A 27300-nucleotide genomic window follows, 5' to 3' on the forward strand; every position below is an offset into this window, starting at 1 on the left:
TTGCTTCAGTCGCCTTAAATAATTAGTGAAAGTTGTATGCGCAGGGCATGTTGTACAAATTTTTGCAACAGAACCAGAACTGTTTTTGCTATGAACGACGTTTTATCTCTCCTTTACAAGCGGTTGCATCGATGAAGACTTCTGAAGCACATCTACCATAGGATTCCAGAACTAGTAAGGATAGAGCGGATAGAGTGCAAGGTAATCATCCAGCCCTATGGGGATGTGCCTACGTGTCCGACATCAATTCAAAATTGTTTTGAGGTATATGAATGCATGTCCAGCCTTCCAATGACTTGCAGGGGCCAAACAATGTGTAACGTCAGTGTTCTATTCTCGCAGACAATAATGATAACTATTTATTGCTTCAGAACGGAACAAAATTAAAGCTTGGTTGGGACTAATTGCTTGTGAAGGAGTCGTTGTGTCGTTGAAACATATCATGGGTTCGTCACACCTAATTTTACTTTCCTTGGCATATGTGGCAGCTTCTCTGATTTTCGATCGATGATGTACGACTGAACTTCGAATCCTTTCTTTCACATGGAAAATGCAGGGCACTCCCGGCATCCCTCTTTCAATTGGGCCACCCTAGGTCGCTGACCGCGGATGCCGATGCGCCAAGTGTGAAGTTTTTCCCGATTCGGGCTCTTTTGGTTTTTTTTTCTAGATGTAATATCTTAGGGGATGATGACCTGTTCTGGATGTGGCATTTGAGAGGATATATTGCAAATGTTCTTACTTTCTAGGCTCTGACGAAGGGGACGTCAAAAAGTTACCCGTAATAAAAGACTGTTAGCAATCTTGGCTATTGCTTGACAATATCAATAAAATATTCTCAGTCACTATGCTAAGATTCAAGGAAAGTCGAACTTTGCGCTTAGGTAGCTTTCCCTCCTAGACAGGTTTGTGACTAATTTAACGACAACAGAAGGAAGTCATCGCTGTCGCTAACGCTCAGGTGAGCAACACCTGTAACACTTATATGCTGGTGGACAGATCCCAACACCCCCACTTTGGTATGATATGACCTTTTGGTGTAAATACAAATGCAAATTGCATAGATGTAAACTCTTCCCACCCGGAGTGGGCGGCCTAGTTTCAAGTGGTGGCCACCATCACACCATGAGGAGCCGAAAATATGTGTTCCACTTGTGATCCTTTACAAGTTATCAGTTGATTAGGTATGGCGCAAAGAAAGTAAAGGCTTATAGTTGTTTAAACTGTGTTATACATGTTTTCTTCAATGGTTTTAATTCTCCATAGGTAGTGAAAAAAACGATATTCCTTTCTCTGTTTACCTTTTCATTCAGCACTGCATAAGGTCCCTGACACTACCAACAACGTGAAATGATTTTTTTTCTAGAGCACTCTTCAAAATATCAGGAATCAATTGATTTCAGCTACAAATTTCGGATAAAAAAACGAGTATAGCCTATTGAATAGTTCCATGTCGAGCACATCGTTTTGAAATGTCAGTTTCAGTGGTTGATATTAGAAAAAGTTTATGTTATTGTCCAATGCGAGGTTTCAAACAATTTTGTTCGATTTGGGTAAATAGCTGTAGGTCTTCTCCCCACAAAATATGCGTCAAGATATTGCAGAAAACGATTAGCACTCGGTAATTACAACAAATACTTGTTGAATTAAAGTCACTGGCGTATCAATCCATTCGGGATGCGCCAACGCGTTTTACTGGAATTCGTAATCGTTGAGGTTTTGAAAAAACCTCAACGAGTTGTGTTGGCCTATACAATGACTTGTGGGGGCCAGACCATGATCAAGTCAGTGTTTTTATCCTCCCAGACAAGTCTGATAACAATTTATCGAGGACCCCAGAGGGATGAAAGACTTGGTTTGCTCTAGGGCGGTTTCGAACCCTCGACCGTGTGGCTACAACGGACCTCTAACCCACTGCGCCACACCCGCACACTTGTTGAATTACTAAGCAATGTCCAAACTTTCAATGAACTGAAACATAATGACGCACTATGCTACTCTTCAAAAGTTAAGCATTGTGTTGTAAAACGATATTATTGGTTAACATTTTGGTAAATTATCTCCTTTTCCGGGCCTAGAAGGTGATCATACCTGCGGTCTATATCAACTATTATGATGAATCATTAGCAACTTTCGTTTTTGTTTCGCATATATTTCTCTAGGCGGCGGCAAACAGTTGATTGTTGGGTGTTACTGGGCTTTTCTGCTAGTCTTCTCCTTGTTTGGAGGGGATTTTGTTCCGGTGTCGATTTCAAAATATCGCTATCGAGTCCTCAAGTGCTACCGCCCTTGTTTCGTCTGTCAAAGGTCACCTCACCAGAACTGAATTTAAAAAACCATTTTCTAATCGCCCGATCGGATATCACTCCTTCAACATACACATTGCATATTTTTTAAGCCGTAACCACATCACCACTACCACTCCCACGTGGATGCTCATTCAACCCACCTCGTACATAGGAATGACTTCCGTTTCCCACGCCGTGATTTAGGGGGATTAGGGGAAACTGAGTGGGGCCACGGTCATATTCCTAATCTACATAACGATCTCTATGTTTTTTGTTAGGTTTCCACGGTATATCAATTTCCTGATACTCCCTCTTTAAATTTAAGTATCGGTGCTTACAAACATTTCAGCCTTTCTTTTTATCAGTTGTTTTCTTTCATTTTTTTGTTGTAGTTGTTTTATATTAGTCTTTATCACAAAAAGAAGACTCGAGGAATGGTCGCTCATCGTCTTCTAGCAAGTCCACTAGTATATGCGTATAGAGTTTCTTTTTAGTCTTTTTAATAAGAGTGTAGTTGAGACTGTTCAGGCCATCTTTCTTCCAGTCTGTTTCTGTTAGATCCAATAGTTTCCAGCGACATCTAAAATACATTTATACCTTTTCTGTTTATATTTTTTCAAGAACAGCAGATAATAGAACGAACTTATTCACTGGATTGCTCTTCGGTTCCCCTCCATGCTTGATCATCGTGTAACGAGCAATATTTTCAGGGTATCGATCAACATCGTATCCTACCGTTATGACTCTGGAATGTAGAAAACCTAACCTTTTTTGAGTTTTTCAAAACTTAATCACAAGTACACATTATAAACTATTCATAAATAAGCTTATTACTCATAACTACCTAACAAATATCAACAACAAACACAAACGTCGACTATTTCGTCAGGGATCCAGTCTTTAAAAAAACAAGCTTTTTTCCCGTGCTAGATACAATACAAACGGTTCAAAACACTTCAAATGGCATATATGAATACATTCGAATAAGACTATATTTTCGTCTTAGGAGCTCACCTCTTGTATAGATCGTCATCTTCACCGCCCCAGCCCCAGAATCGATTCGAAAACCCATTCACCATTCGAAATTGTTCAACGGTAAGAGCAGTGCTCGTTCCAAACATTGTAGCATAAGGAAGCCAAAAAATTAATGATATTTTTTCAACCAGGTAAATTCTGCAAAATGAGACTAGGTGCGCTTAAAGGCATCACCCCACGAATCTGAGGTGGTACGGATTCCAGATGGTGTATTTTTATACGAGATAGTAGATTATGGAGAGTGGGTGACTCCGTCCATTTCTTCCTGATTGCCGTAAAAAACGGTCCGCATTGATGCGGTGCGTGCACAAGGCTGGCGCGCTCCAATCGAACTCGTTGTAGAAAATATCGCGCTGGATCGCTAGAAGCCGTAGGTCCGGGCCGTTTTTTACGGCAATTAGAAAGAAATGGACGGAATCACCCTTCTCTCCATAATCTACGATCCCGTATACGAATACTCCACCTGAAATCCGTACCACCTCAGATCCGTGGGGTGATGCCTTTCAACGCTAAAGTCATTGAACAGCTTTGCTTACTTGTAGCCGAATTTATTCAATGCAACAGCCATATGGCGTGGATTTCTTAGTGAACACGTATGCACAATACGATCATCTTCAGGAAGAACGTCTACATCGTGAAATAGGATGCAATTCCATTCATACATCGACATCGCTTCAATGAAGCCTGCGTTGAAGAGCTGAAGTTAAATGCAGTGAGATCTTCGTTTTCCGAAATTCCACCCAAAAGATAAGAATTCCGCATGGACCAGCTTATCTCTTTATCAAAAAGAGCCCACTTTACGCAATTTTATTTCTTCATTCTTAAATAGCTGTCCTACCAAGCAAGCTGATCAAGCTAGTTTTTCTTAGTTTTTCTGATCTCTTACTATCGATGTATCTGATTACAGGATTTTTAAGGCCGTTTTGCGTATTTGCTGTGATATCTGTAACTATCCCCTATCAACTAACGGAGGTCACGCCTCAAAAATTTTTAAGTGCTTTAAAAAAATTAAAAAATGCCGCTAAGGCTAAGATACTCTTTGCTAATCTTTCAAGTCTAGCAATGTTGCTTTTTTTTTCTTGATTAAATGAGGAATATGTCATTGGAACCCATTCAAAAATTCAAAAATGCTTTACTGAAGCAGTGATGAACTTGTTTAGAGTCCTCACTCCACGAGTCTGAGGTGGTGCGGATTTCAGGTGGAATATTCGTATACGGGATCGTAGATTATGGAGAGGGCGGTGATTCCGCCCATTTCTTCTTAATTGCCGTGAAAAATAGCCCGGAAAATACGGCTTCGAGCGTTCCGGTGCGCTACTTTCTACAACCAGTTCGTTTGGAGCGTGCCAACCTTGTGCACGCCCCGCATCATCCAGACCGTTTTTTACGGCAATTAGGAAGAAATGGACGGAATCACCCCCTTTCCATGATCCGCTATGCCGTATACGAATGCTCCACCTGAAATCCGTACCACCTCAGATTCGTGGGTTGATGCCTTTAAACAGAACCAAATTTACAAGGGCTATCTGACAAAATGAGGTTAATGACGATGGTGCTCGATGTAACAACCAAAGTAGTGGTGTGTTCTGTCTGTGCATAGTTATACGTTGCAATCTGGTCTCTGCTAGCTTTTCCTCTCTGTAATTTTTCTCAATGGAAACATGACATGACCTAAACCCATTTTAAAGGCAGCATACCACGAATCTGAGGTGGTGCGGATTTCAGGTGGAGTATCCGAATATGAGGTCGTAGATTATGGAGACAGGAGTAGTTCCACTCATCTCTCCCTGCATCACTACAAACAGCCGCCTCCAGAATGCTGTTTTGTACGACGCCGTCTATCGCAGTGCTCCACCCCTTGCGCCACCTCCGCCCTGCGATATGTCGAAAATCAATTCGGACTGCCACGATAAGCAGTAAGGGACGCTACGCATGCAAGGATGGCGCGCTGCAATAGAAGGCATCACACAAAACAGCAGTCAGGGGCCGGCAGTTTGCGGTGATTCAGGGAAGGATGAACGGAACCACCCCGGTCTCCATAATCTACGACCTTGTGTACGGATACTCCACCTGAAGTCCGCACCACCTCAGATTTGTGGTATGCTGCCTTTAAGCTTTAAGATTAGTGGTCGCCATTTGGTTACACATCACCAAAGAAGACAAGAACCAGCAGAACCTCGACTAGATATAGTCAGAGATAAGTTTTAACACATATTTGGACCAACTTGACTTATACAACGATTTCGAATTTTTTTAAAGGGGAATAACCTCATGTTTTCTCTTAACTTACAGCTTCTTTCGAAAAGTTCATTAAGATGAGAGATCTGAGATATTTGGTTCGCACTTATTTTCATATCATCAAAAACGCTTTGAAAAGCCAAATACTGGTTTTCTGAGTTGTAAGTTGTTGCTGTCAAAGAAGGTCTCCGAAATATGATAGGGATTAAACATATTTATTTGTTTGGGTGCATATAGAATGGAGAGACATGAGAAAATTATCAACGGTATCACTGAGTACTACAGTCGTTATGATACCGTGATCTCAGCCGATCATATCGGCGCCGCAACTCATAAGAGGTGCAGTTAGTTCTTCAGTGAGTCCATAGACTAAAAAATACATAACTTAATTGATTAAATTACTTTTTTTTCTCCTGGAATTCCTCCTTGGAATGACGTACAACGGACGGGCTGATCACGCAAAAGAGAACGATTGTCTAAGCTCACATACCTTCGCTCTGTTGAACGTTTGGCCCGAAATTTGTTCCACAACTATAATTGAATATTCCAGCATCTGTTTCGTGAGGAAACTATGCAAATTATTGAGAAGGATGTGTAAATGAGCGTCTCTGTTACGGAATGGGATTATAACTGCCATCTAGAAATAATATAGAATACCTCATTGTGAAATTCCCATATTTTATTTCTATACACATATGCATGCAATCATGTAATAACTTTTTTACCAAAGTATGTCCACTATAGCACTTTTTTCTAAATCTATGATATTTGGAGAGTAGATTGAATTTAGTTCTACCTCGTATCATTTCAAATAAAAATAAAACACCACCTTATCTCTGGCGTTGCATCCTACCGGTATATGATGACCTCCATGAAACAGGTAATCATACTTCTTTTCCAGAACTTCTGTCGACAATTCTGTCATAGAAGGAGTGATGCGCCCAGAAAAATCATCCAAGCTCAGCGAGCAATCATCGCTTTTGTCCTTTTTTCTACTAACCGAAGACAGCCAATCTGAAGCAGAAGAAAAAATCTTCCCTTTTGTATATGTATATATATAAATAAAATATAGAAGTATTTGGTATATCAATCCGCTTGGGATACATTTGACTGTATTTCGGTTTCATAAACGAGTGCATGCAGTTATCATCGTAAATATTCAATTTTGAGTGTTTATTACAAGAAATAGGGACAAGTGGAGGAAGTGGAGGTGTAGCGGTAGGAAGTTCCGCTCCTTGCAGGATCGATCGGAGTTTTGAATCTGCTCTAGTGCTCACCAAGCCTTTCATCCCTGCGGGGTCGATGAATTGGTACTAGACCCGTCTGGATGGATAGAAACACTGACTTGACACATCGACTACGCAACGCCATTCTGAATTGAAGTGAACGTGGGGGCGCATACTTTATCCTTTATTACAGGAAATGTCGGAATCTTTTAGCACGAGATGTTGCAGTAGATGAAGTACAAGAAGGTGGAGTTGTTTAGTACAGTCTCACTGCCCATAATATGGATGGTAGAATGACAAGGGAAAGAATTTTTGTAGTAATTTTTTAATCTAATTAATGTTTGTAATATAAGTTTCTGACAATTTAGATTTTTTTGGCAATAAACGTCTGTTTCGTCACGCTGTACTGTCGGCTTTTGAGTGAACAAATAGCAGGTTAGTGAGAGTTTACTTCACAGAAGTATCTAAATGCACTCTTCGGCATCCGGTTCAATGCAGTGTACGCACTTGGAAAAACGTATCATTTTCATCGAAGACAGTACTTTTAGTGCTTCGGTGCTGATGAGAAGAAAATAGGAAGCGCAATAGTTGTGGGGAACGACCACAAAAATGTTACAAAGGAAACTGGCTTAGCGTCGTGCAGATGCGAATTTATGCGACAGCAGAAGCTCAAGCTCTAGATCGATGTAATCCGATATCTGAATGTAACCTTCTGTAATAAACTCAACGCGTTGATGTTCAAGATGAACACTCAATGGAGCGATCATTATCGAAATCTATGAGAATGCTTGGATGGAATACATCTAATGATTTTAAAACGGTGCTTATACGCTTGAACACTGTTTTATTAGGTAGTCAAGATATAAATGACACTTTTGACCCATTTTTACACAAATCACATTTCAAGAAAAAAACAAATTCATCCCACAATGTATTCTCCACAATTATCAATTACCATTCTCCATCGAGCGCGCAGGGAACGAATACCCATATAGTAGAAATCGATTGGTTTGGAGTTGAAGAAATTGGACAGCCAAATTCGAACCTCCTCGACGTTTTCGAACCTCAGCCAACTCGTGCTGCACCGAGCAGAGAAGGTAGTAGTCCGAAGGTGCCGTGTCTGAGCAGTGGCAGGACACACCAGTTGAGCTCTTCGAGTTTCTGCTGGATTGTTTCTGCTTTGTGGTCGAGGTCTTCAAAACTTTCGTCTCCGTCATGAAAGCGATTGAATCACTTGATACATTGACTTCTCGAAATACAGTTCTCTCCAAACCTCGACTGTAGAGTTTGAAAGGATTTAGTCGCACTCTCACATTGCTTGAAATCGTAGACCATGCTCACACGGACGATAAATTTCTGGTCCAAGGTTTTGTAAAACAACCAGAAAATTTTAAATGCAAGTTATTGAAATTTGCAAATAACAAATTGACAACAAACAGGATAGTAAACAAACGAGAGAAACGAACTTTTTTATTGATTTCGTTGAGCTGTAGCCAAGATTGGTATTGATCGCCTTTATTAAACAATGGCTAACGTTTCGGCGTTATTGCCTTCGTCGGAGCCTGGAAAGTTCATGCCATTAGCGATTTATCCCCTCAAACGCCTCCTCACCCTACCGAAAGCATCCAAACGGTAGTCAAACTCAAACAGCAACACATTGACTAGTACTTACCCCATTAGTTAGACTTGTTAATGCAGCAGACCACCACGTACCACATCTACGAGTCACATGGGTTTTTATATAGGGACCTCACGGCCCGCCCGTAGATCAAAATCCGCATAGGTCTTGATATAGGGATAACTCGTTTGTGATAGCAATGCACTCATCCTTCTTGTTCATTTTTGGACTTTTGGCGGTTATCCGAAAGGTGTCTAGCGTTCTGCGTGCTGTGATCTCGGACTCGTTGGATAATATACGAACTTCTACCTCCACTTCGGAGTTTGGATGACATATTCTACGGTGTGCTCCAAGTGGGGTGAAGGTTTTAGATTTTACGAGTCCATCTAGATGCTCCTTAACCCTTATATACAGTGGACGTCACGTTTCCCCTATATACTCGTCACCGCACAACCTGCACGTGATACGATACACTACTCCTGATATCATGCAATCACCCTCTCTGCCATACGGGCAAACAACGCAGCTGAGAGTTGTGCAGAGTCGATCATACGCACGATTACGTACCAGCTGACTCTTGAGGTTTGCTGGAGGTATTTCCACAACCCTCACGTCATTCTGTAGACCCGCTTTTCGTAGACAACCCCGTACCGCTCTGTTCATATCATAAGATATATAAGGTAACAGCAGGGCTCCCAAAAAACTTTATTTCGCGTCTCAAAAACGACTTACCCGCATGTCAAGTCCTATACACGCTAATCAAAACTCAAGCTCTCTGAAAATAGCCTCACCTCGAACGATCCACGTGACTTTAAAGAGAGACCTATCATTAGTGGTATTGGGGGCCCCACGGATAGAATTTCCTAGCTGCTCAACATAATCCTAAATCAGTCTGCTCAAATATGTCCCTGCCCACCTCAGCAGTTCTGGCAACTTCCTAAAACATCTCCGCAGTACCTCGTTTGAGCGTGAATGTGTAGTAGAGACATTTGACTTTACGTCACTCTATACGAACGTTTCAAACGATGTAGCGATGCAGGCTATTCACGAACTGCTCACGCAGCGCCAGGCTTCATTGAACATGTATGGATTAAGCATTAGGCAGATCATGACATTGATAAACGAATGCCTGAATTGCCCTATTTTCCGATGGTCGGGACAGTACTACCGACAACTTAGAGGCCTAGCTATTGGACAAAGGCTGGCACCCACTCTCGCCATTGTTTTCGTTGCCAAGATCGGAAAGCCTATAATAGACCGCAAACCACTGCTGTATTATCGTTACATAGATGATTGCTGCGTCGTCTGCTCAAGACAAGCAGAACTAGACACGTGCTTCAATCTTCTCAATCAGCAGTGTCCGCACATTAAGTTCAAGGGAGAGACCGATAGACAATTGGTCGGCTTTCTTGAATTTGCACGTTAACAAGTCTATCTAATGACGTAAGTACTAGCCAATGTGTTGCTGTTTGAGTTTGCCTACCGTTTGGATGCTTTCGGTAGGGTGATGAGGCGCTTGAGGGGATAAATCACTAATGGCTTTGAACTTTCCAGGCTCTGACGAAGGCGATAACGCCGAAACGTTAGCCGTTGTTTAATAAAGGCGATCAATACCAATCTTGGCTCAAGGAAATCAATTAAAAAAAACTTCCTTTCAACATGCCGAGATTCAAAGACAGTCGAACATGGGCAAAACGAGAGAAAAATCGCAACCTTATATTTCGCAATACTTTCGGAAACACGACTGCCACGAAAGTCTCATTTACGTCTTGACAACCTAATATTTTGAGGCGCGAACATCCAAACTCCGAAAAGGGTTAGCAAGCAAAAGGAAGATAAAAACTCTAGCGATGCTTGAGAATTGTTACCATAAACTCGAGTACATTCTGACAAGATGTACTGTTCTGTCTTTCAAAAGTATAAAGGGGATTTGCATTAGATGCGAACAAAATCCTACCCATTTAGAAAAACAACAGTTCCAAAGAAGTAGATATTCCAATTCAATTGAAGGCGACATTGCAGGTCTAAAAAATGAGGAAGGTGGTCTGTTCTACTGTCGAATGAGAAGCTCGCTTTGCGTCTGCGTAGGTCCATGAACAATCAAGTATTTTGCTCAAATTACTTGCAGGTTCAGAGAGAGCTAGGAGAAGCTACCTGGGAGCAAATTGAGTTTGCAGTTGTAGCACGATGGTTGGCAAGTGGACGTCAAGAGTTGGGTTTGAAAAAGCACGAGAGGGGAAGAATCAGCAATGGAAGCCTTCTTTGAGTTACTTTGAGTGAATAGCGGCAAGATGAAGAGACGCTCGGTAGTTCTCAACGCTGTTAATGAAACTCCTGCTGGCAATGCAACCTCAACTGTTCAAGAGTATACTTGAACAGTCCCTTGGATCATCTTGTAACTGAGCACGTACTACAATCGAAATAAAAAGAAAGAAACCAACGACGAAGTTGTTTTGTTCAGAAAATAACGAATGGAAACGTTGGCAGAGACAGCAGAAGCGCCCCACTGCTGAAGACATGCCTCTTGTAGAGGAACTGGCGAGATGGCGAAGATCATCCGTTGAATGTGCATCGATAGCAGCCTTACGATATCTGCTTCAATAAAGTCAAGATGTTAGCATGTTTCTGTTATTTGCCCAATTATGTGAAGAACAGGGATACCATCTACAGCGATGATGAAGTTCAATGATGCGGTTTGAATGGCAAGTTCTTTTTACATGGAAATGCCGTTGTAACGAAAACCAATAAGCCACAACAAAAGTGGATCTGGTGTATTGTGGATGTTATGTGAAAGAATCAACATCTTTTTGCTTTCTTGAGAAGTCACATAAAACCATGCTCGATTTTCCAGTCGCATTTATAAGAAGGCTACAAGTGCGAATTACAAAGTTCTCTTTGGAATGCAAGAGAGCAAGCTTTTCCAACTTCAACGCATGCAGGCATATCGAAGACAGAAAACACGGCTTGCCTGTGAATAGTAGTTGTGAAGCTCCGGAGAGCTGGATAGAGAAAATCCGGAGACTTCTGGTATGGGTACACAGTTCGGATAAAACTTTGCGCTTCCAGAAATTGGAAGAAAGAGGAACGGCTTGACGCGCTTTGGAGAAGAATGTCCACCTGTGTGCCTTGTAGCCGGATGAGTCAAGTTGGATTTTTATGTCTACATATTATAACGAGGTTCGTCCACCTGTATGTACATGTGTACTCTGTGGAATGTTCCTGTGCACCTGTGGGTTTCAAAGATACTTCACGTAGTTGGGAAGGTTGAACATTGCGTCGTAGGGGCTCTGTGCAATGCGTCACACAATGGTTTCATTTTGAGAATATAGGTGTTTATTCACCAAGTTCAGTACAGTCCGAGAATATCGTCTGAAGTATCCGTTTTTCAATCTTTGTTCCCAAAGGTCAGCATGGAATGTGCTAGTAAGAAATGACTAGCACTTCGTCACTCCGGTAAGGATAAAGGTCCCGCGTCATATCACGTAAACCGTTAGCTCTTCTTTTATTCACAAGCGGCTGTCTGCGTGCATGAATCCAACTTCTAAAGAAAAGATGTGGCAAGTCTGATTAGGAAAACTTAAGAGAGAACGGGGCATAGTTTGAAACGCTAGGCATGCAGCTGTCACAGAAAAAGAACATGTAATAATGCCTTCTCTTTGACAAATTCGCTTGCAATTATTCCTGGCACATCAACAATCGCGCTTTTTGTTTTATAGCGCTTTTTTCTAGCGCCGACTCACCTATTCGACTCGTAGTGACCCGTCTTGCCTTATTTTACTTCCTTTTGATGTCGACGCGCCAATTCAATACCATAGGACCTGCCTCACCCTGACTTACTGTTTCCTGGCGCCAGCGAATTGATTGGACTGGATGGAATCCGTGTCATGTGGCAATAGCACCAAGCCAGGTTGAACCCGCTTCGCTTCGTAAAATGTTTTCGTCACACACAAACGCATGGGAACACAAAAATGAAGGGGCAAACACACAACAAGTCCATAATTACAGAACATGATATATCTAATGTGCTCGCCTTTGCGTTCAGTTCTATTCCTCGTAGCTATACGTCTAAACCCACTTCTTTGCAACCTCAAATATACTATTTTAAAGTATAATTGCATTTGCGAGTGAATTTATGTGCTCTGGAAAGCTGCTCAGCTAGACAGCGATCTACTGCAAAATTGTCTTGTGCAAAACGTACAAACATACATGAAATAGACTTCGAGGTCACTGATGACTAGAGGTTTTTTTGAATATGTAAAAAAAGAACTCTGCGAAAATTTTCTCCCGATTAAGGTCATTACCCCACGAATCTGGTGTGGTGCGGGTTTCAGGTGTGTTATGCCTATACGGAGTAGTAGATAATTGAGAGAAGGGTGACTCCGTCCATTTCTTCCTAATTGCCGTAAAAAAAAACAGCCCGGAAGATGCGGCGCGTGCACAACGTTGGGACGTTCCAATCGAACTCGTTATAGAAAACCAGCCTGAACGTCCGGATAGGTAGCGACGTTTTTTTGAGAATTATAATTGCTTTTTTCTATCCTTAACGCTTTCCTCAATTTTTTACCCGGAAATTTAAACATAGGTGAACGATTTTATGGTTTTTCCCTAAATGCTCAGTTCTATATTTGGAGAGCAATCCAGCTTAATTTTACATCTATTTGGAAAGAAAAACAGAATCAAAGTATGAGTCTCCTCCGTTCTCAGCTATTAGCAAAGAATGATGTGCTAACATGGACTGACGTGAATATCACTATCGTAGTGATAAAAATAACGTCCTACGTCAGTCAAACTGTTCGCTACTATGTATTGCATTTGATCAGCAGTTCGCACGTGCGTTTCCTCTTTTTGAAGGATGTTAGCAGCATCAGGAGACATGCTGGGAAATGGATATGCGAAAGGACCATAGGAACCCATTCTACAGCGTTGGGGCCCCCACGCACCAAAACGGCCCAGTGGAACCCGTCCCTCCCCATACTATAGCTTCCTGGCACCGGCGCACCATTTCAACCTAGTGGGACCCCCGTCCCACCCCATTTTACAGATATCTGGCCCCGGTGCACGAATTCGACGCCGTATTTCGTCTCACCCAATTTTACCGCGTTGAGCTTCCAGCGCACCAAGCCGACGCCATAGTGTTCGTCTCCCTCTCTTTTTGGAATTTCTTGACTAGGACACACACTTATAGAGATGCACACACGTGACAGAATAAGCCCGTTATTATAAAGCGTGATAGCTAGCAAATTTGGAAGAATATATTAACATAAAAGTTTATTTACCTTCACTAACATATGAGAGAAACTAACTTGCCTTATCAAAGCCAACAAACATACCTGCAGGGTCAACATACATACCTGCAATGGTGAAAAGGTAGAGTGCTCGTTTATCAAGTGCATGGCGATGGTTCGGTACCTCAGCGGTGTGGAGTTTTGCATCATTATGGAGTATTTTCGTGACACACAGACAAACAAACAAACAAACAACAAACACACACACGGACTAAGCGCATTATTATATAGCATGATAGCGCGCCGGAAGCCTTGAAGCCGTTCACCCTCCTCTCTATAATCTACGACCCCGTATAGGAACTCTCCACCTGAAATTTGATCCGTACCACACCACATTCGTGGGGTGGTACGGATCAAATTTATTAACTTCATGCAACTTATTAACATTCTTTCAATTGTATATAAGATAAATACGAATGATTTTTTCAATTACGAACGAACATGATATGATACGAATGATTGGAAGAGTAAGTAGAAGAAAACGAATAGGATGAAAACAAATACGAATTTAGAGAAAGAATCAGTAGTACCTGTAAGGCTGAAGGCTTTGTTGGTCGCTCCCCAGAGTTGGCTAGACGCATTTTCAATAATGCTACCAGAGAAAATGCACGAGTTGTTTGCAAGAAACCCGCAATTGCTCCATTGAGGAATGATTATAACCTTAAACATTTCCTTTTTTTTTGCGAATTTGATCGAACAAATACTCTAAAGCCGAGTAATCAGTCGTTGTTTAGCCTGTTTTGGAAATAAACACAAAATTGTAGTAGGGTTCTAGCTTTCTAACGAAACAAATCCATTCTGGTTTTTTTTTCTTAAAGGCAGCACACTACGAGTCTGATGTGGTGAGGAAACCCGCATGATTAGCTAGAGATGGGGTTGTAGATTGCGGATCCAAGATAGTTTCGTTCACTCTAATCACCATAAAAAACGGCGAGAAAGAAGAGAAAAAAGGGAGAAGTGAAAATAAAAAAGTAAAAATTGTGTGACGAATTTTTTCCTTTGGACACTTTGTTTATTCTTGCGGTCTTTTCCAAAGAGAACTATAAGAAACAGCAAACGGGAACGGAAATAAATCACCGCGTTTTCAAATCAATCAAACAACAATCAGTTCAAGTTCTTTCACTCAAAATATCTGAAAGAAGCACAAGATTCTATATTCGTAGTAGCGGATGCAGTCTTAGCAACATCTATACTGTCTATACGTCACCTGGCTCAAAACGGTTCATATTCTATTTATTGTTGAATGTTCTAAGTTACTCACTGTAAGAAAAACGATAATAATTACAGAGGCAATCAGAAGAAGAGAAAACACGGTTCGCTCAGCCGAAATACTTGAGGTGTTTGTGAGGTACTTCATGAATACGAACAGTTGCGGAGGTAGTTCGTATGGGAAGCTTCCGAATGGAATGCTGCGATAAAGGTGTTGTTCAGAGAGTGGAAGAGATGAAGAGTGTACATGCAGACAGAAGTAAATCACATAGCCAGCTTGTTTGTACATTCCACTGCATCCACGCTGGCACTCTGAATTCATAAAGTTCATCCACTTTTAATATTAACTGGAATGCTGTGCTGGTCACCGAGATCCCCAGTTGCACAATAGTAGCCGTATTTCCACAGACAACCAGCGGAACAATCACTCATGCGCTTAAACGATACATGAGATTGAGGGGAATATAAATGTACTCTGTATAACTGATTAAATGGGATTCGTACGGTTTCGGACTTTTTGTAGTGTTCCCAACGCTCGCTTAAAGGCATCTCCCCTCGAATCTGAGGTGGTACGGATTTCAGGTGGAGTATTCGTATACGGGATAGTAGGTAAGGGAGAGGGGGGTGATTCGTCCATTTCTTCCTAATTGCCGTAAAAAACGGACCGGTAGATACTGATTCGAGCGTTCCGGCGCGCTATTTTCTACAACGAGTTCGATTGGAGCGCACCAGCCGTGTACACACGCCTAATACTCCACCTCAAATCCGTACCACCTCAGATTCATGAGATGATGCCTTTAGAGCTTAGTTGGCACTAGTACCTTTTAAAGAAGTCTCATCACCGGGTCGTAAGTTCTTCTCCAGTCCTTTCTGTATCGCGTGATATCCGATCGCTCACAGCTTTGATTCAAAGCGGCAGCGTTTCTGACTCTGATCGATCGTTATTGTAGAACAGAACGTCGATCCCCTTCTTTCATTTCTGTTATGCCAGATACTTCTGGAATCACCTTTTCGGGCTTTCTATGACGCTGACCGCGAACGAGCCGATGTGTTGTGTATTTTTCTCTATTCCAGACAAGTCTGTTTCCAATTTATCGACAACAAACGAATAGAAATGCTTTCTTGCCGCTCATGGTCATGAAAAACACCTGTAACACTTATATGCTGGTGGACAGATTCCAATACTCCCACTTTGATGTGATGTGACCTTTTGGTGTAAACACAAATGTCAATTGTAAATGTAAACTCTTCCCACCTGGAGAGGCGGCATAGTTCCTAGTGGTGGTCACCTTCTTGAAGAACAATATAAATACTTTTCCTGTTTGCACTGTTTTTGAAGTCCTTATTTATAGACATTTTGATGTACAGAATGTTCAACAACGGCCTCTATCTGCCCAATGACGAACCTGATTGAGTCTTGTTCCATACAAGGATCAAAATCCATATTTATGTAAAGTTGGACGCTAGCTGGAGCCAAAAATAGGTGTTCCAATTTTTATCCTTTACAATCCTATCAAGTAATTTGGCTTGATGCAAAGAATTGAGTATAATATAATTGGTTTAAACATTATTATACATGTTTCCTTCAACGTGTGCAGTTCTCCATACGTGAAACAATAATATTTCGTTCTTTTCTTTTCAGCACTTTTAAAAAATATCGGCAATCAATTGATTTCAGCTACAACTTTCACATAAAAAACAAATATCGTCCATTGAATAATTTCATATCGAGCACGTGCCTTTCGAATGCCAGTTTTAGTGGTTGGTGTTAGGAAACGCTATTCTTCTACATCTTACATCGGCAAAGTTGTGCCGGATCATCACTGAGCTTCAAGGACGGCACTGCTTTCAAATATTCTACGGCGGAAGAAAGAAAAGAGTGGAATTGCAGTCTTCCCGTTTGAGTAATCTCGTTTGGGTATGTAGGTTGTAGATTACGAATATGGGCGTGACCCTGCTCAATTTCTCCTAATTCTCCTTGAAAACGGCTAGCCAGCGGTTGCGATCGTGTAAGGATCCTCGCTGCCGCCACCCATCTATGCAGCTCGTCATGGTCCCACCTCGATTCCAATCGCTATCGCCACCGCATCGGTTCGAGCGCAGCCGCTTACGCAACTGTCCGTGCTTCATGTCGTTTTGACCCGACTACAGCGGTCGAGAGTCATCCTACCTATTATTTTCATTATATTGAACGGCATTGCAGTTTGATGTGAAACGCGTAGGAATGAGCATTCTATTCTACATTCTAGCAGCTTTTCAGTGTAATGGTTCGAAATGGCGACCCTGCTCCGTTGTCACTACCAAAATCCGGATGAAAAGGAACAAAAGTACCATTTCCGGAACAGCCAAACAATGACATATTTGAGCATATAGATCGTATCCATTTTAAATTTTTGGAACAAACCTTCTGTAGATCACATTTAATAGAACGTGACTGATGTTTTTGTGTAGAATGTTTGAACTGCTGGAATCAAGGTAAGTATTTAATCGGTCCATATTTTGTGGGAAGAAGTTAACATATTTATTATCATACACATGGAAGGACAATTTATTAAAGTTTTGCTGCGGAGAAGATATCATGATCATGATCATGATATATAATAACGGGCTCATTCTGTCATGTGTATATATGTATGTATGTATGTGTGTATGTGTGTGTGGGTGTGTGTCACGAAATTCGAAAAGGGGTGGGACAGGTCCACCGGCGTCGAGTTGGTGCCTCGACGCCAGATACCTATAGGAGGGAGTGCGACGTCTCGCAGGGCGTCGGGTTGGTGTGTTGGCGCCTAATATCTATGAAAGGGGTGCAACGGACCCTAGGGCGTCGAGTTGGTGCGCCGGCACCATATAGCTATAATATGGGGTGCGACAGGTCCCGAGGCGTCGGATTGGTGCACCGGCGTCGTAAAGCTATAAAATGCGGTAAGGCGGGTCCCACGGGTTCGAATTCCTGCGTCACGGTGTAGAAGTATCGCGCAGTAACTTCGTGTGCATGTCGAAAAAGGTAAGTGGGACGTTGCAACCGTTTCAGAGTTGTACCCACTTTCCGCGTTGCTTTCCACCTCTGCGACTCCTCCATTCCTCAGAAAGTGGAAACCCGCGTGCAAACGGCTGCTTAAATAGTAGCAAACTGTTTATATGATCTGACGTGAGACGCTATCTTTATCAGTGCGATGATGTCGTCCACGTCATTTCATGTTAAAACATTATTCTGCGATAACTGTTAGGGAGAAACAAGAGGAAAGCCCACACTTCGAGTAGTACTTTCAAATCGTGTCTGCACTGTGTTGGGAACGAAGGCGTGTTTGAAGCTAAAGTTTGAATATTCTCCAAGTGTAGAACTGACACGTTTAGAAAGGAAACTATGAAACCTTCCGCCTTCATTTATAATAAAAAAGAGGAAAAGAGGAAGAAAGCGCTGTTAGAACAACACAAATCTAATTTCAGAGAATTATAGAGAGAAAGAGAATAAATAAACTGCTATTAATTTTCATTGATCAGTGAAGGGGAGCAAAGTGAACACCACAGAAAGTCTGAAGTCCGGCATTAGCCGGACGTTCAGACTGTATGAAATAATGAAGATAATCATGCAAATAACACAGCCACTATTTTCGTGCAGAAAGGATATCATAGTAACCAGCACTTGCGAGAATGATATAGGTGAAGTTGAGTGAAGTCACGTCACAATCCCACAATTCCTCCCCTCCCTCTCTCCCCCCACTCTTCTTCTTCTTCTCCTCCTCCTCCTCCTCAGAAAACTACGAGTAAAAATTTACTGGAATTGCTTCAATCTACATTGGACTAGTATTTCAGAGACAATAAGTCTGTTATACTCGTAAAAGTATATACGTCTGTATACACATGCCGAATCCATTGATGTCTTGAAAATGGTGAATTTTTGATTTGTAGATATATAGAAAACCGTAGAGCGTACATATGGAAAATATATGAAAATAAAATTTATGTAAATATAATATAGGAAAATATAATAAAATAAAATATATATGTGGAACCTGCCCATTCATACACACACTTTTGTTTTTCTATCTATAGTAGGTGTCAGGCCATGGTCATAGGTGCCCATGTCATTTGCCGCGACGCATCCGCGTGTGAGTTCGTGGCGTTGGCAATCTACCACTACCTTATCTGAATCAAAACACTGTTCGGGCAAATTCAAAACCAGCGTATCACGAAATTGACGCAACGTGGAAATCTGAAGAAAATGAAAAAAAATAAAAAATATGAGCGCGGCGCAACTCACCCAATTGTCTTTGAAAAAAATACGTGCTCGAAAAAAAAACAGCTTTAATTTCTACGAGGTATTTTAGAACACGTTCCCTTGTACACGCTCCGGTCCACTCAGCAGCCTATTCGTTGATTTCAGTTGAATAGGCCGCCGAGGAGACCACATTGATTTTCGACCGCTCGCACGTGGACGCGGCGTGTGGGCAAGAGTGTTGAAGCGTTGCAACGTACGTCGTAGGAATTAAAGCTGTTTCCCGCCTTGTTTTTCAGGACGATCAGAAAGAGCTGAAAGGGACCAAGCTCATGCTCGCAAGTTACACCTTGACTCTACGTTTTCCATCACGTTTCCACACTACGTCAATTTCGTGATACTCTACCTTTAGGTATCGGTGCTTACTTGGGGACATTTCAACATCCTCATTTTTTAGTTATTTTATCTCCTCGTACTTATTGTTGTTTTATAGTTAGTTATAGTTAGTTCTTCCTTTTCCTTGCAGAAAGAAGAATCAACAAATGGTCGCTCATTGTTTTCTAGCAGGTCAACTAGTATGTGCGTATAGAGTTTTCTTTTAGTCCTTTTAATAAGAGTGTAGTTGAGATTGTTCAGACCATCACTCTTCCAGTCTCTGTTTGTTAGATCCAGTAGTTTCCAGCGACATCTAAAATGTATTTATACCTTTTCTGTTTATATTTTTTACTCAAAGAACAGTAGATAATAGAACGAACTTATTCACTGGATTGCTCTTCGGTTCCCCTCCATGCTTGATCATCGTATAATGAGCGATACTCTCTGGATATCGATCAACATCGTATCCTACCGCTATAACTCTGCAAAGTTGAAAATATTAGTTCAGAGATTTTTTTTCGGAACTTAATCACAACTGGATAGTATAAGCTTACATCACTATCTGACAAAAATCTTCAACAAACATACACGCCGACATTTTTTTCAGTGCCAACACGTTTTTTTCCTGTATTTTCCTAGGTACTATGTAGAACTAACAAGGTTATTGTGCTTTCACGCTGCAGAAAAAATGGAGACAATTCGCCGAATGTGATGTCTTAAGCGCCTAGATTTTGAAAAAAAAAGAAGTTCTGACTTAACTTCTTTCCCCTACAAGTCCTCTCTTGCTAAGACAAGTTTTTTAGTTATCGAAGGGAGTTCTAGTAAATTTGCGGAGCCGTTCCGCGGCAAATAACGGAAGATAACGAATGGGAAAGGGCGAGTTCCTTGAGGCAAGCACCGCGAAGACGCTGCGCTTATCGCGTCGTTTTAAAATCATCAACAAATGCTGTGTACCATCCAGAAACATCCATCTAATTTGTTATGTATGAATTCTCGTAGTGCGCAGCTTTAGAGGACAAGTTGTGGTTAGAAAACATTTTTGAACGGGTGTATATGAATGCATTCTAATAAGATCATGTTTTCGTCTTAGGAGCTCACCTCTTGTATAGATCATCGTCTTCACCGCCCCAGCCCCAGAATCGATTCGAAAACCCATTCACCATTCGAAATTGTTCAACGGTAAGAGCAGTGCTCGTTCCAAACATTGTAGCATAAGGAAGCCTAAAAATTAATGATATTTCCTCGTCCGGGTAACTTTAAAAGAAAGAGACCAGGTGCGCTTAAAGGCATCACCCCACGAATCTGAGGTGGTACGGATTCCAGGTGGTGTATTTTTATACGAGATAGTAGATTATGGAGGGTGGGTGACTCCGTCCATTTCTTCCTACTTGCCGTAAAAAACGGTCCGGATTGATGCGGCGCGTGTACAAGGCTGTCTTCAATCGAACTCGTAGAAAATAGCGCTAGAAGCCGTACGTCCGGGCCGTTTTTTACGGCAATTAGGAAGAAATGGACGGAATCACCCTTCTCTCCATAATCTACGATCCCGTATACGAATACTCCACCTGAAATCCGTACCACCTCAGATTCTTGGGGTGATGCCTCTAAATACTAAGGTCATTGAACAGCTTTGCTTACTTGTAGCCGAATTTATTCAATGCAACAGCCATATGGCGTGGATTTCTTAGTGAACACGTATGCACAATGCGATCATCTTCAGGAAGAACGTCTACATCGTGAAATAGGATGCAATTCCATTCATACATCGACATCGCTTCAATGAAGCCTGCGTTGAAGAGCTGAAGTGAAATGTAGCGAGATCATCGCCCTACCAAATTCCCCCAAAGGGACAAGGATTCTCTGTAGATCTGCTTTTTCTCGAAGGCAACATACATTATGCACTTTCATTTCTTCACTCATAAGAAGTTGTTCTCTCAGGCGAACTTGCCGAGACACAATAATATGCATGTACATTGAAAACCTATCGCGAATAACGGTGCTACATCGAGTGGAGTGGAGTATGGAGTGGAAATTCCAGAACAACTTCAAAACAAAAAAAAATCACTGAATTTCACATACAGAAACCTCTATATCGTCGAGAAATGAACAAAGAAAAAAGCTCGCCAAAAAGCCAGAGCCAAATATTCGCCAAAAGGTGTTAATTGGAACCCCAGCCTAAAAAAAGCTCGAAAAAGTGTTCAGGGAGACCCAAAATATCACACTTCGTCAGATCATCGGAAAAAAATTTTGAAGACAACTACAGGGATCTCAATTGTGCGATTTTAATCACTGTGTAAAATTGTTGTTCGATTTTACTTTGAACGTCAGTTGCAAGAAAAGAAGCCGTGAAGACAGCCAACAAAGTTGCGATTCAACAGAATTGTGTCTGCAATTTCTAAAAACTACACTTAGTGAACAAACGAACTTCGTTCATACATAGTAGCAGCGAAAACTTTGAAAATCTCACTTTTCGTCCTTTCCTTTTCATTTCGTCCCTACCTTGCACCTTCGTTTATCTCTAGAACGGGGTTTAAATTAAAGGCAACATACCATGAATCTGAGGTGGTGCGGATTTCAGGTGGAGTATCCGTATACGGGGTCGTAGGTTATGGAGACGGGGGAAGTTCCGCTCATCTCTCCCTGCATCACTGCATACAGCCGCCTCCAGAATCCTGTTTTGTACGACGCCATGTATTGCAACGCTCCACCCCTTGCGCCACCTCCGCCCTGCGATTCGTCGAAAATCAATTCGGACTGTCCCGATAGGCAGTAAGGGACGCTACGCATGCAAGGATGGTGCGCTGCAATAGAAGGTATCGTACAAAACAGCACTCAGGGACCGACTGCTTGCAGTGATTCAGGGAAGGATGAACGGAACCACCCCGGTCTCCATAATCTACGACCTTGTGTACGGATACTCCACCTGAAATCCGCACCACCCCAGATTCGTGGTATTTAGCCTTTAAATAAAACACAGCTAATTCACGTTAGTCTTAAGTGTAAAGCGATAGTGTACCCTCTGTGGACTTTCAACTGAATTGTGCAGTACACAATTACCATCTTTTCTTGCATCTTTCTTCTTATGGGATCGTCTTTTCATAACTTCTTGTAGGAATGAAGAATATTGAACTTTTGGCTATATTTTATGCTTTTATTTCAAAACTTCTTCTTTAATTTACAAAAAATTAAGTTCGTCACAGCATTACCAGGTAAATGACATTCAAAACATTTCGACATTCTCTAATTTCTATGTAACTACGTACACTGCCCGTTTATAGTTGGGTCAAAACGCTATGAGGCACAGACAGTTGCGCAAGCGGCTGCGCTCGGAGCGGCGCGGTGGAGCTTAGCGGGTAAAATCGTGTAAGGATCCTCACTACCGCCACCGACCTCTGCTGTTCGCCATGGTCCCACCTTGATTCCAATCACTGCGCTCCACCGCACCGCTTCAAGCGCAGCCGCTTGCGGAACTGTCCGTGCCTCATGTCGTTTTGACCCAACTATATTTCTGCACTTCAACCAGTGCTGGCTCATTGAACCTTCGGGAAATGTTGCTGCATCAGTGTTTCTTCGAAAGTACTTAAAGGCATCACCCCACGAATCTGAGGTGGTGCAGATTTCAGGTGGAGTACCCGTATACAGGATGGGAGACTACGGAGAGGGGAGTGATTCCGTCCATTTCTTCCTAAACGTCGTTAAAAACGGTCCGGAAGATACGGCTTCATTCGTTTTGGCGCACCATTTTGTACAAGGGGTTCGATTGGAGCGCGCCAGTCTTGTGCGGCGCCGCATCTTCCGGGCCGTTTTTTACGGCAATTAGCAAGAAATGGACGGAATCACCTCCTCTCCGTAGTCTCCCATCCCGTATACGAATACTCCACCTGAAATCTGCACCACCTCAGATTCGTGGGGTGATGCCTTTAATTGTGATAGCATCTAGCGGGCATGTTGGTCAAGTAGAAGGAAATGATTGTGTATGGTTCAGATATTGAAATGATTCAGATACCTTCGCTCTGTTAAACGTTTGGTTTCCAATTTGCTCCACCACTATAATTGAATATTCCAGCATCTGTTTCGTGAGGAAACTATGCAAATTATTGAGAAGGATGTGTAAATGAGCGTCTCTGTTACGGAATGGGATTAGAACTGCCATCTAGAAATAATACAGATAACATTGTTGTGAAGTTTACGTATTAATATTTCTACACTTGTATGCAATTATGTGTTAATTCACTACTAAAGAGTTCTACTCTCAAGTGTATTCGTTTTTCTTGGTGATTTTTCAAAAATCTAACCTAGCTTTGGCTAGTCGAGTTTAGTTCCACTTCGTGTAGTTTCAAATAAAAATAAAACATCACCTTATCTTTGGCGTTGCATTCTGTGGGTATATGATGACCTCCAGGTAATAGGTAATTATATTTCTCCTCCAGGACTTCAGTAGGCAATACTGTCATAGACAGATTGATACGCCCAGAAAAATCATCCAGATTCAGCGAGCAGTGATTGGTTTCATTCTTCCAACTACCGAATGATGATAACCATTCTAAAGGGCAAAGTGCTATTGTTTTATGTATATGAAGAAAGATTAAATTCTATGATGTATTGGTTTAATGCACCAATACCTTCGCCAATGTGACCTCGTGGGAAACGAAAAAAACAAACTGGATTATATTTTATTTTTTAAATTTGAGGATTGGTTATTGACTTTGCATTTCGAGAGAGCTTCACTCAAATTTTAAAATGACTTCTGTAAAAGTGAGTATAGGCGAATTTTGAGACAAAAACAAGTCGGCAAACAAATTTTTCAGTAGTGTTCAGTATAAATACGTGAATATAACTAGTTTTAATTTAACAATTCTCATAAAGTCTTATTATTTCTATTTGCCTCTATTCAACTTATATTTGAGCTATCTGGCGAGCATTCACTCGACATATATTCAAACTCAACAAGTCGATACCACAAAACACAGCCAAAATAAGATAAGATATTACTGGGCAAGGTATTACTCCATCCTTGTGTGTAATTGTAAAGGAAAACCTATGTATAAAGTAAGTGTTTCTATTCTCCCAGACAATAAAGGATAAAGGATAAAGTTTCTGGCGTTAATCAATCCGTTTGGGATGCGCCCCCACGTTCACTCCAATTCAGAATTGTTTGAGGTTCACGAACGTATAACTGGCCTATACAATGACTTGATGGAAGGGGGTAGCCGATGTGTCAAGTCAGTGTTTTTATTCCCTCCCAGACAAGTCTGGTACCAATTTAGTCTGGACCCCAGAAAGATGAAGGGCTTGGCGAGCACTAGGGAGGATTTGAACCTCCGATGCGAAGAAGGAAGCGGAACCTCTATCCGCCACACTACATCCGCCGTTTTCACATCGAGGATAGTGATCAGTATTCATCAGACTTGTGTCTCCCAAATTTACCTAGATAAACCTAGATATTCTGCTCCTCCAAGCCATTTTTCACATTTTATTCGAGAATTCGAGAATAGATGAGAATTTACTAACCCATTAATTTAAACACATCTGAAGGTGAAATAGGAATTTAAAATGGAAAAAGTGTCCGAAAAAGACATAAAGGAACAAAAAAAAATATCCAAATACTTCATACTTACTTATTTTTATCGCTATACTTTCAAATTTGTCATAGATTAAAGCTACCGACACATCCGCACTAAGCCCGTTATTATATAGCATGATATAAGTAATGCGCTCGCCTACGCGTTCAGTTCTATTCCTCACAGTTCTGTTTATCACAGTTCTAAGTCTAAATCTATTTTTAGCAACCCGAAAGATTCATTTCAAAGTGTGGTCGTTATCGCTAGTGATTTTATGTGCTCTGGAAAGTTGCTCAGCAACAGTTACAGTTAAATTGCGACCTATTGCAAGGTTGTCCTGCATTTCGTTGAACAAGTGGCACAAAGTAGACTTCAAGTTGTCGATGATAATGGTATTACTGACAGAAGGTTGATTTTCAACATGTAGGAGAAACTCTGTGAAACTTCAATCTCCAACTTCATGCGCTAATTCTGTTATCCGCAATTCATAACCACGACTCTAATTACTTTGTGCGACTTATCTTTTGATAGAATGTAAGATAAATATGAATAAATAAAAAGAATCACTAGTAGGAAATGGGAACTTTAAGAAATGTAGTACCTGCAAAATTGATGACTTTCTTGGTCGCATTCCAGAGTTGGTTTGACGCATTTTCGCTAATGCTACCAGAGAAAGTAAACGAATTGTTTTCAAGAAACCCGTAACGGCTCCATTGGGGGATGATTATGACCTCAAACAATGAAGGACCTGTGAGACAATTTCCGTCTACCTTTATGAAATTTACATCTTTTATATTTTGATAAATACCGTGTCTCGGCCTCTATCTACTGGTAAGAGTCAAACTTCAAAAATTTCTCTGAACTCTGACTGTAATCGAGCAATGTAGGGAAAAATGTGACGAGTGGAAAAAAGTTTGAAATAACTTCACTTTTCTTAAAGGTGTTAAGCAGATGGAACTTATCCAAAATGCTGAATTATGTGAATAATCTTTTCTTTTCTTTTTGTTGATCCTGCAGTTTCTTCTAAAACGAATTATTCAAGACACTAAAGGAGAAGAGGAATAATTTGTAAAATCAATCAAACCGAATACTATAATACTAACCGAATACTGTATTACATTTTGAAGCATTCACAACTTGAAACCTCTGGATAGATCCTTAAGATCTATTGTACAATACGCACCCATTACGTGGACCTATACTAAGTATGTCTAGCTGGACAGCTCTCTCAAATTAGTTGATATCCTATTTATATTGAATGTTCTGAGTAACTTACTGTAACAAAAACGAAGGCAATTATAGAGGCGAGAAGTAGTGCAGCAAATACATTTCGATCAATCGAAATTTTTGACGGGTTTTTAACGATTCTCATAAATGCGAATAATTGCCGGACGTAGTTTATATGGGATACTTCTGAAAATGATGTGATAAAGATGTTGTTCTGAGATGGAGATGATGATGATGTGTGATGAGTACACGGTGGCAAATCACGTAACTTAAAAAGCAGATATTTTTAGTTTCGTATAGGACATGTACTTTTAATGTCAGTTTCACTGGTTGGTATCAGGAAGCGCTTGAATTATGTTATAGTTTTATGTGGACCACAGCTGTACATACACAGCAACTGAGCCGTTTCAGAAAATTATGTTTGGTTAGAGCTACAGGTCTTCTCTCCACAAAATATATTATAGTACTGCAAGTACTTATGGAATTATTTGACAATGTTCGACCTTCATTGAACCTTAGCCCAGTGACGTCCCGTAATGCTCTTTATACGTTCTACATTCCGTTGCGAAATGATATTATTTGCTGAAATTCCGGTAGATCGTTCTTTAGGTCTTAGTAGATAATCCAACCTACGACCTATGCCAACCATATCTCTCCACAACCAGATGAGCAGAGCTCATTCTCTGAGCTCATTCTCTGATCACTAAGCTCCCCATTATACCTTATACTCACCCTAAATAGGAACATCTTAAAGGCAATGTATAACGAAGCTAACGATGTTGCGGCTTCTTTGGGCAAATGTAGAGTTTGGGATGTAGATTACAAGTGTGGGCGCGCCCCCGCTATATTTCACCTAAACGTTTTGAAAAACGGCATGAGAAACAACATTTGTTCCTACGAGGTACGTAAGAACGCGCCACACATGTGCACGCGCCGCTTCCACCAGCGAGGAGTTGAGGATCAAAGAGGTCTTCTTAGGAGTCTATTCGAGTAAGACCAGTGAGTAAGCTGCAGAGGGAAAC

At 41.3% G+C, this 27300-nt stretch overlaps 3 protein-coding genes across 4 annotated transcripts; 1 reads left to right on the forward strand and 2 right to left on the reverse strand.

Moving 5' to 3' along the window:
• Positions 1–2690: 2690 nt before the first annotated feature.
• RB195_012905 (uncharacterized protein) lies at positions 2691–19551 on the reverse strand (the record flags this gene model as incomplete). 2 transcript variants are annotated; one of them, XM_064202496.1, is made up of 11 exons in its annotated part: positions 2691–2868; positions 2932–3033; positions 3303–3461; positions 3860–4020; positions 6052–6198; positions 6391–6575; positions 14221–14350; positions 14952–15211; positions 15268–15334; positions 18933–19045; positions 19542–19551. In XM_064202496.1, the coding sequence occupies 11 exons, from the start codon at positions 19549–19551 to the stop codon at positions 2691–2693; spliced, it is 1512 nt and encodes a 503-aa protein (XP_064058377.1). The 2 variants fall into 2 exon arrangements, with proteins under 2 accessions (XP_064058377.1, XP_064058378.1); XM_064202497.1 differs by lacking the exons at positions 14221–14350; positions 14952–15211; positions 15268–15334; positions 18933–19045; positions 19542–19551 and adding an exon at positions 7743–8004.
• On the forward strand, positions 9514–11009 carry RB195_012906 (uncharacterized protein; the record flags this gene model as incomplete). Its single annotated transcript, XM_064202498.1, has 3 exons — positions 9514–9804; positions 10534–10621; positions 10867–11009. 3 exons carry the CDS (start codon positions 9514–9516, stop codon positions 11007–11009), a joined length of 522 nt encoding a protein of 173 aa, XP_064058379.1.
• A 26-nt stretch (positions 19552–19577) lies between the features above and the next one.
• RB195_012907 (uncharacterized protein) lies at positions 19578–26423 on the reverse strand (the record flags this gene model as incomplete). Its single annotated transcript, XM_064202499.1, has 8 exons — positions 19578–19803; positions 19871–19972; positions 20589–20711; positions 21129–21289; positions 23497–23643; positions 23849–24033; positions 25653–25782; positions 26328–26423. The coding sequence occupies 8 exons, from the start codon at positions 26421–26423 to the stop codon at positions 19578–19580; spliced, it is 1170 nt and encodes a 389-aa protein (XP_064058380.1).
• Between the last annotated feature and the right edge of the window lie 877 nt (positions 26424–27300).

The sequence above is a fragment of the Necator americanus genome, chromosome V, assembly GCF_031761385.1.
Source record: "Necator americanus strain Aroian chromosome V, whole genome shotgun sequence".
NCBI classification, from domain to species: domain Eukaryota; kingdom Metazoa; phylum Nematoda; class Chromadorea; order Rhabditida; family Ancylostomatidae; genus Necator; species Necator americanus.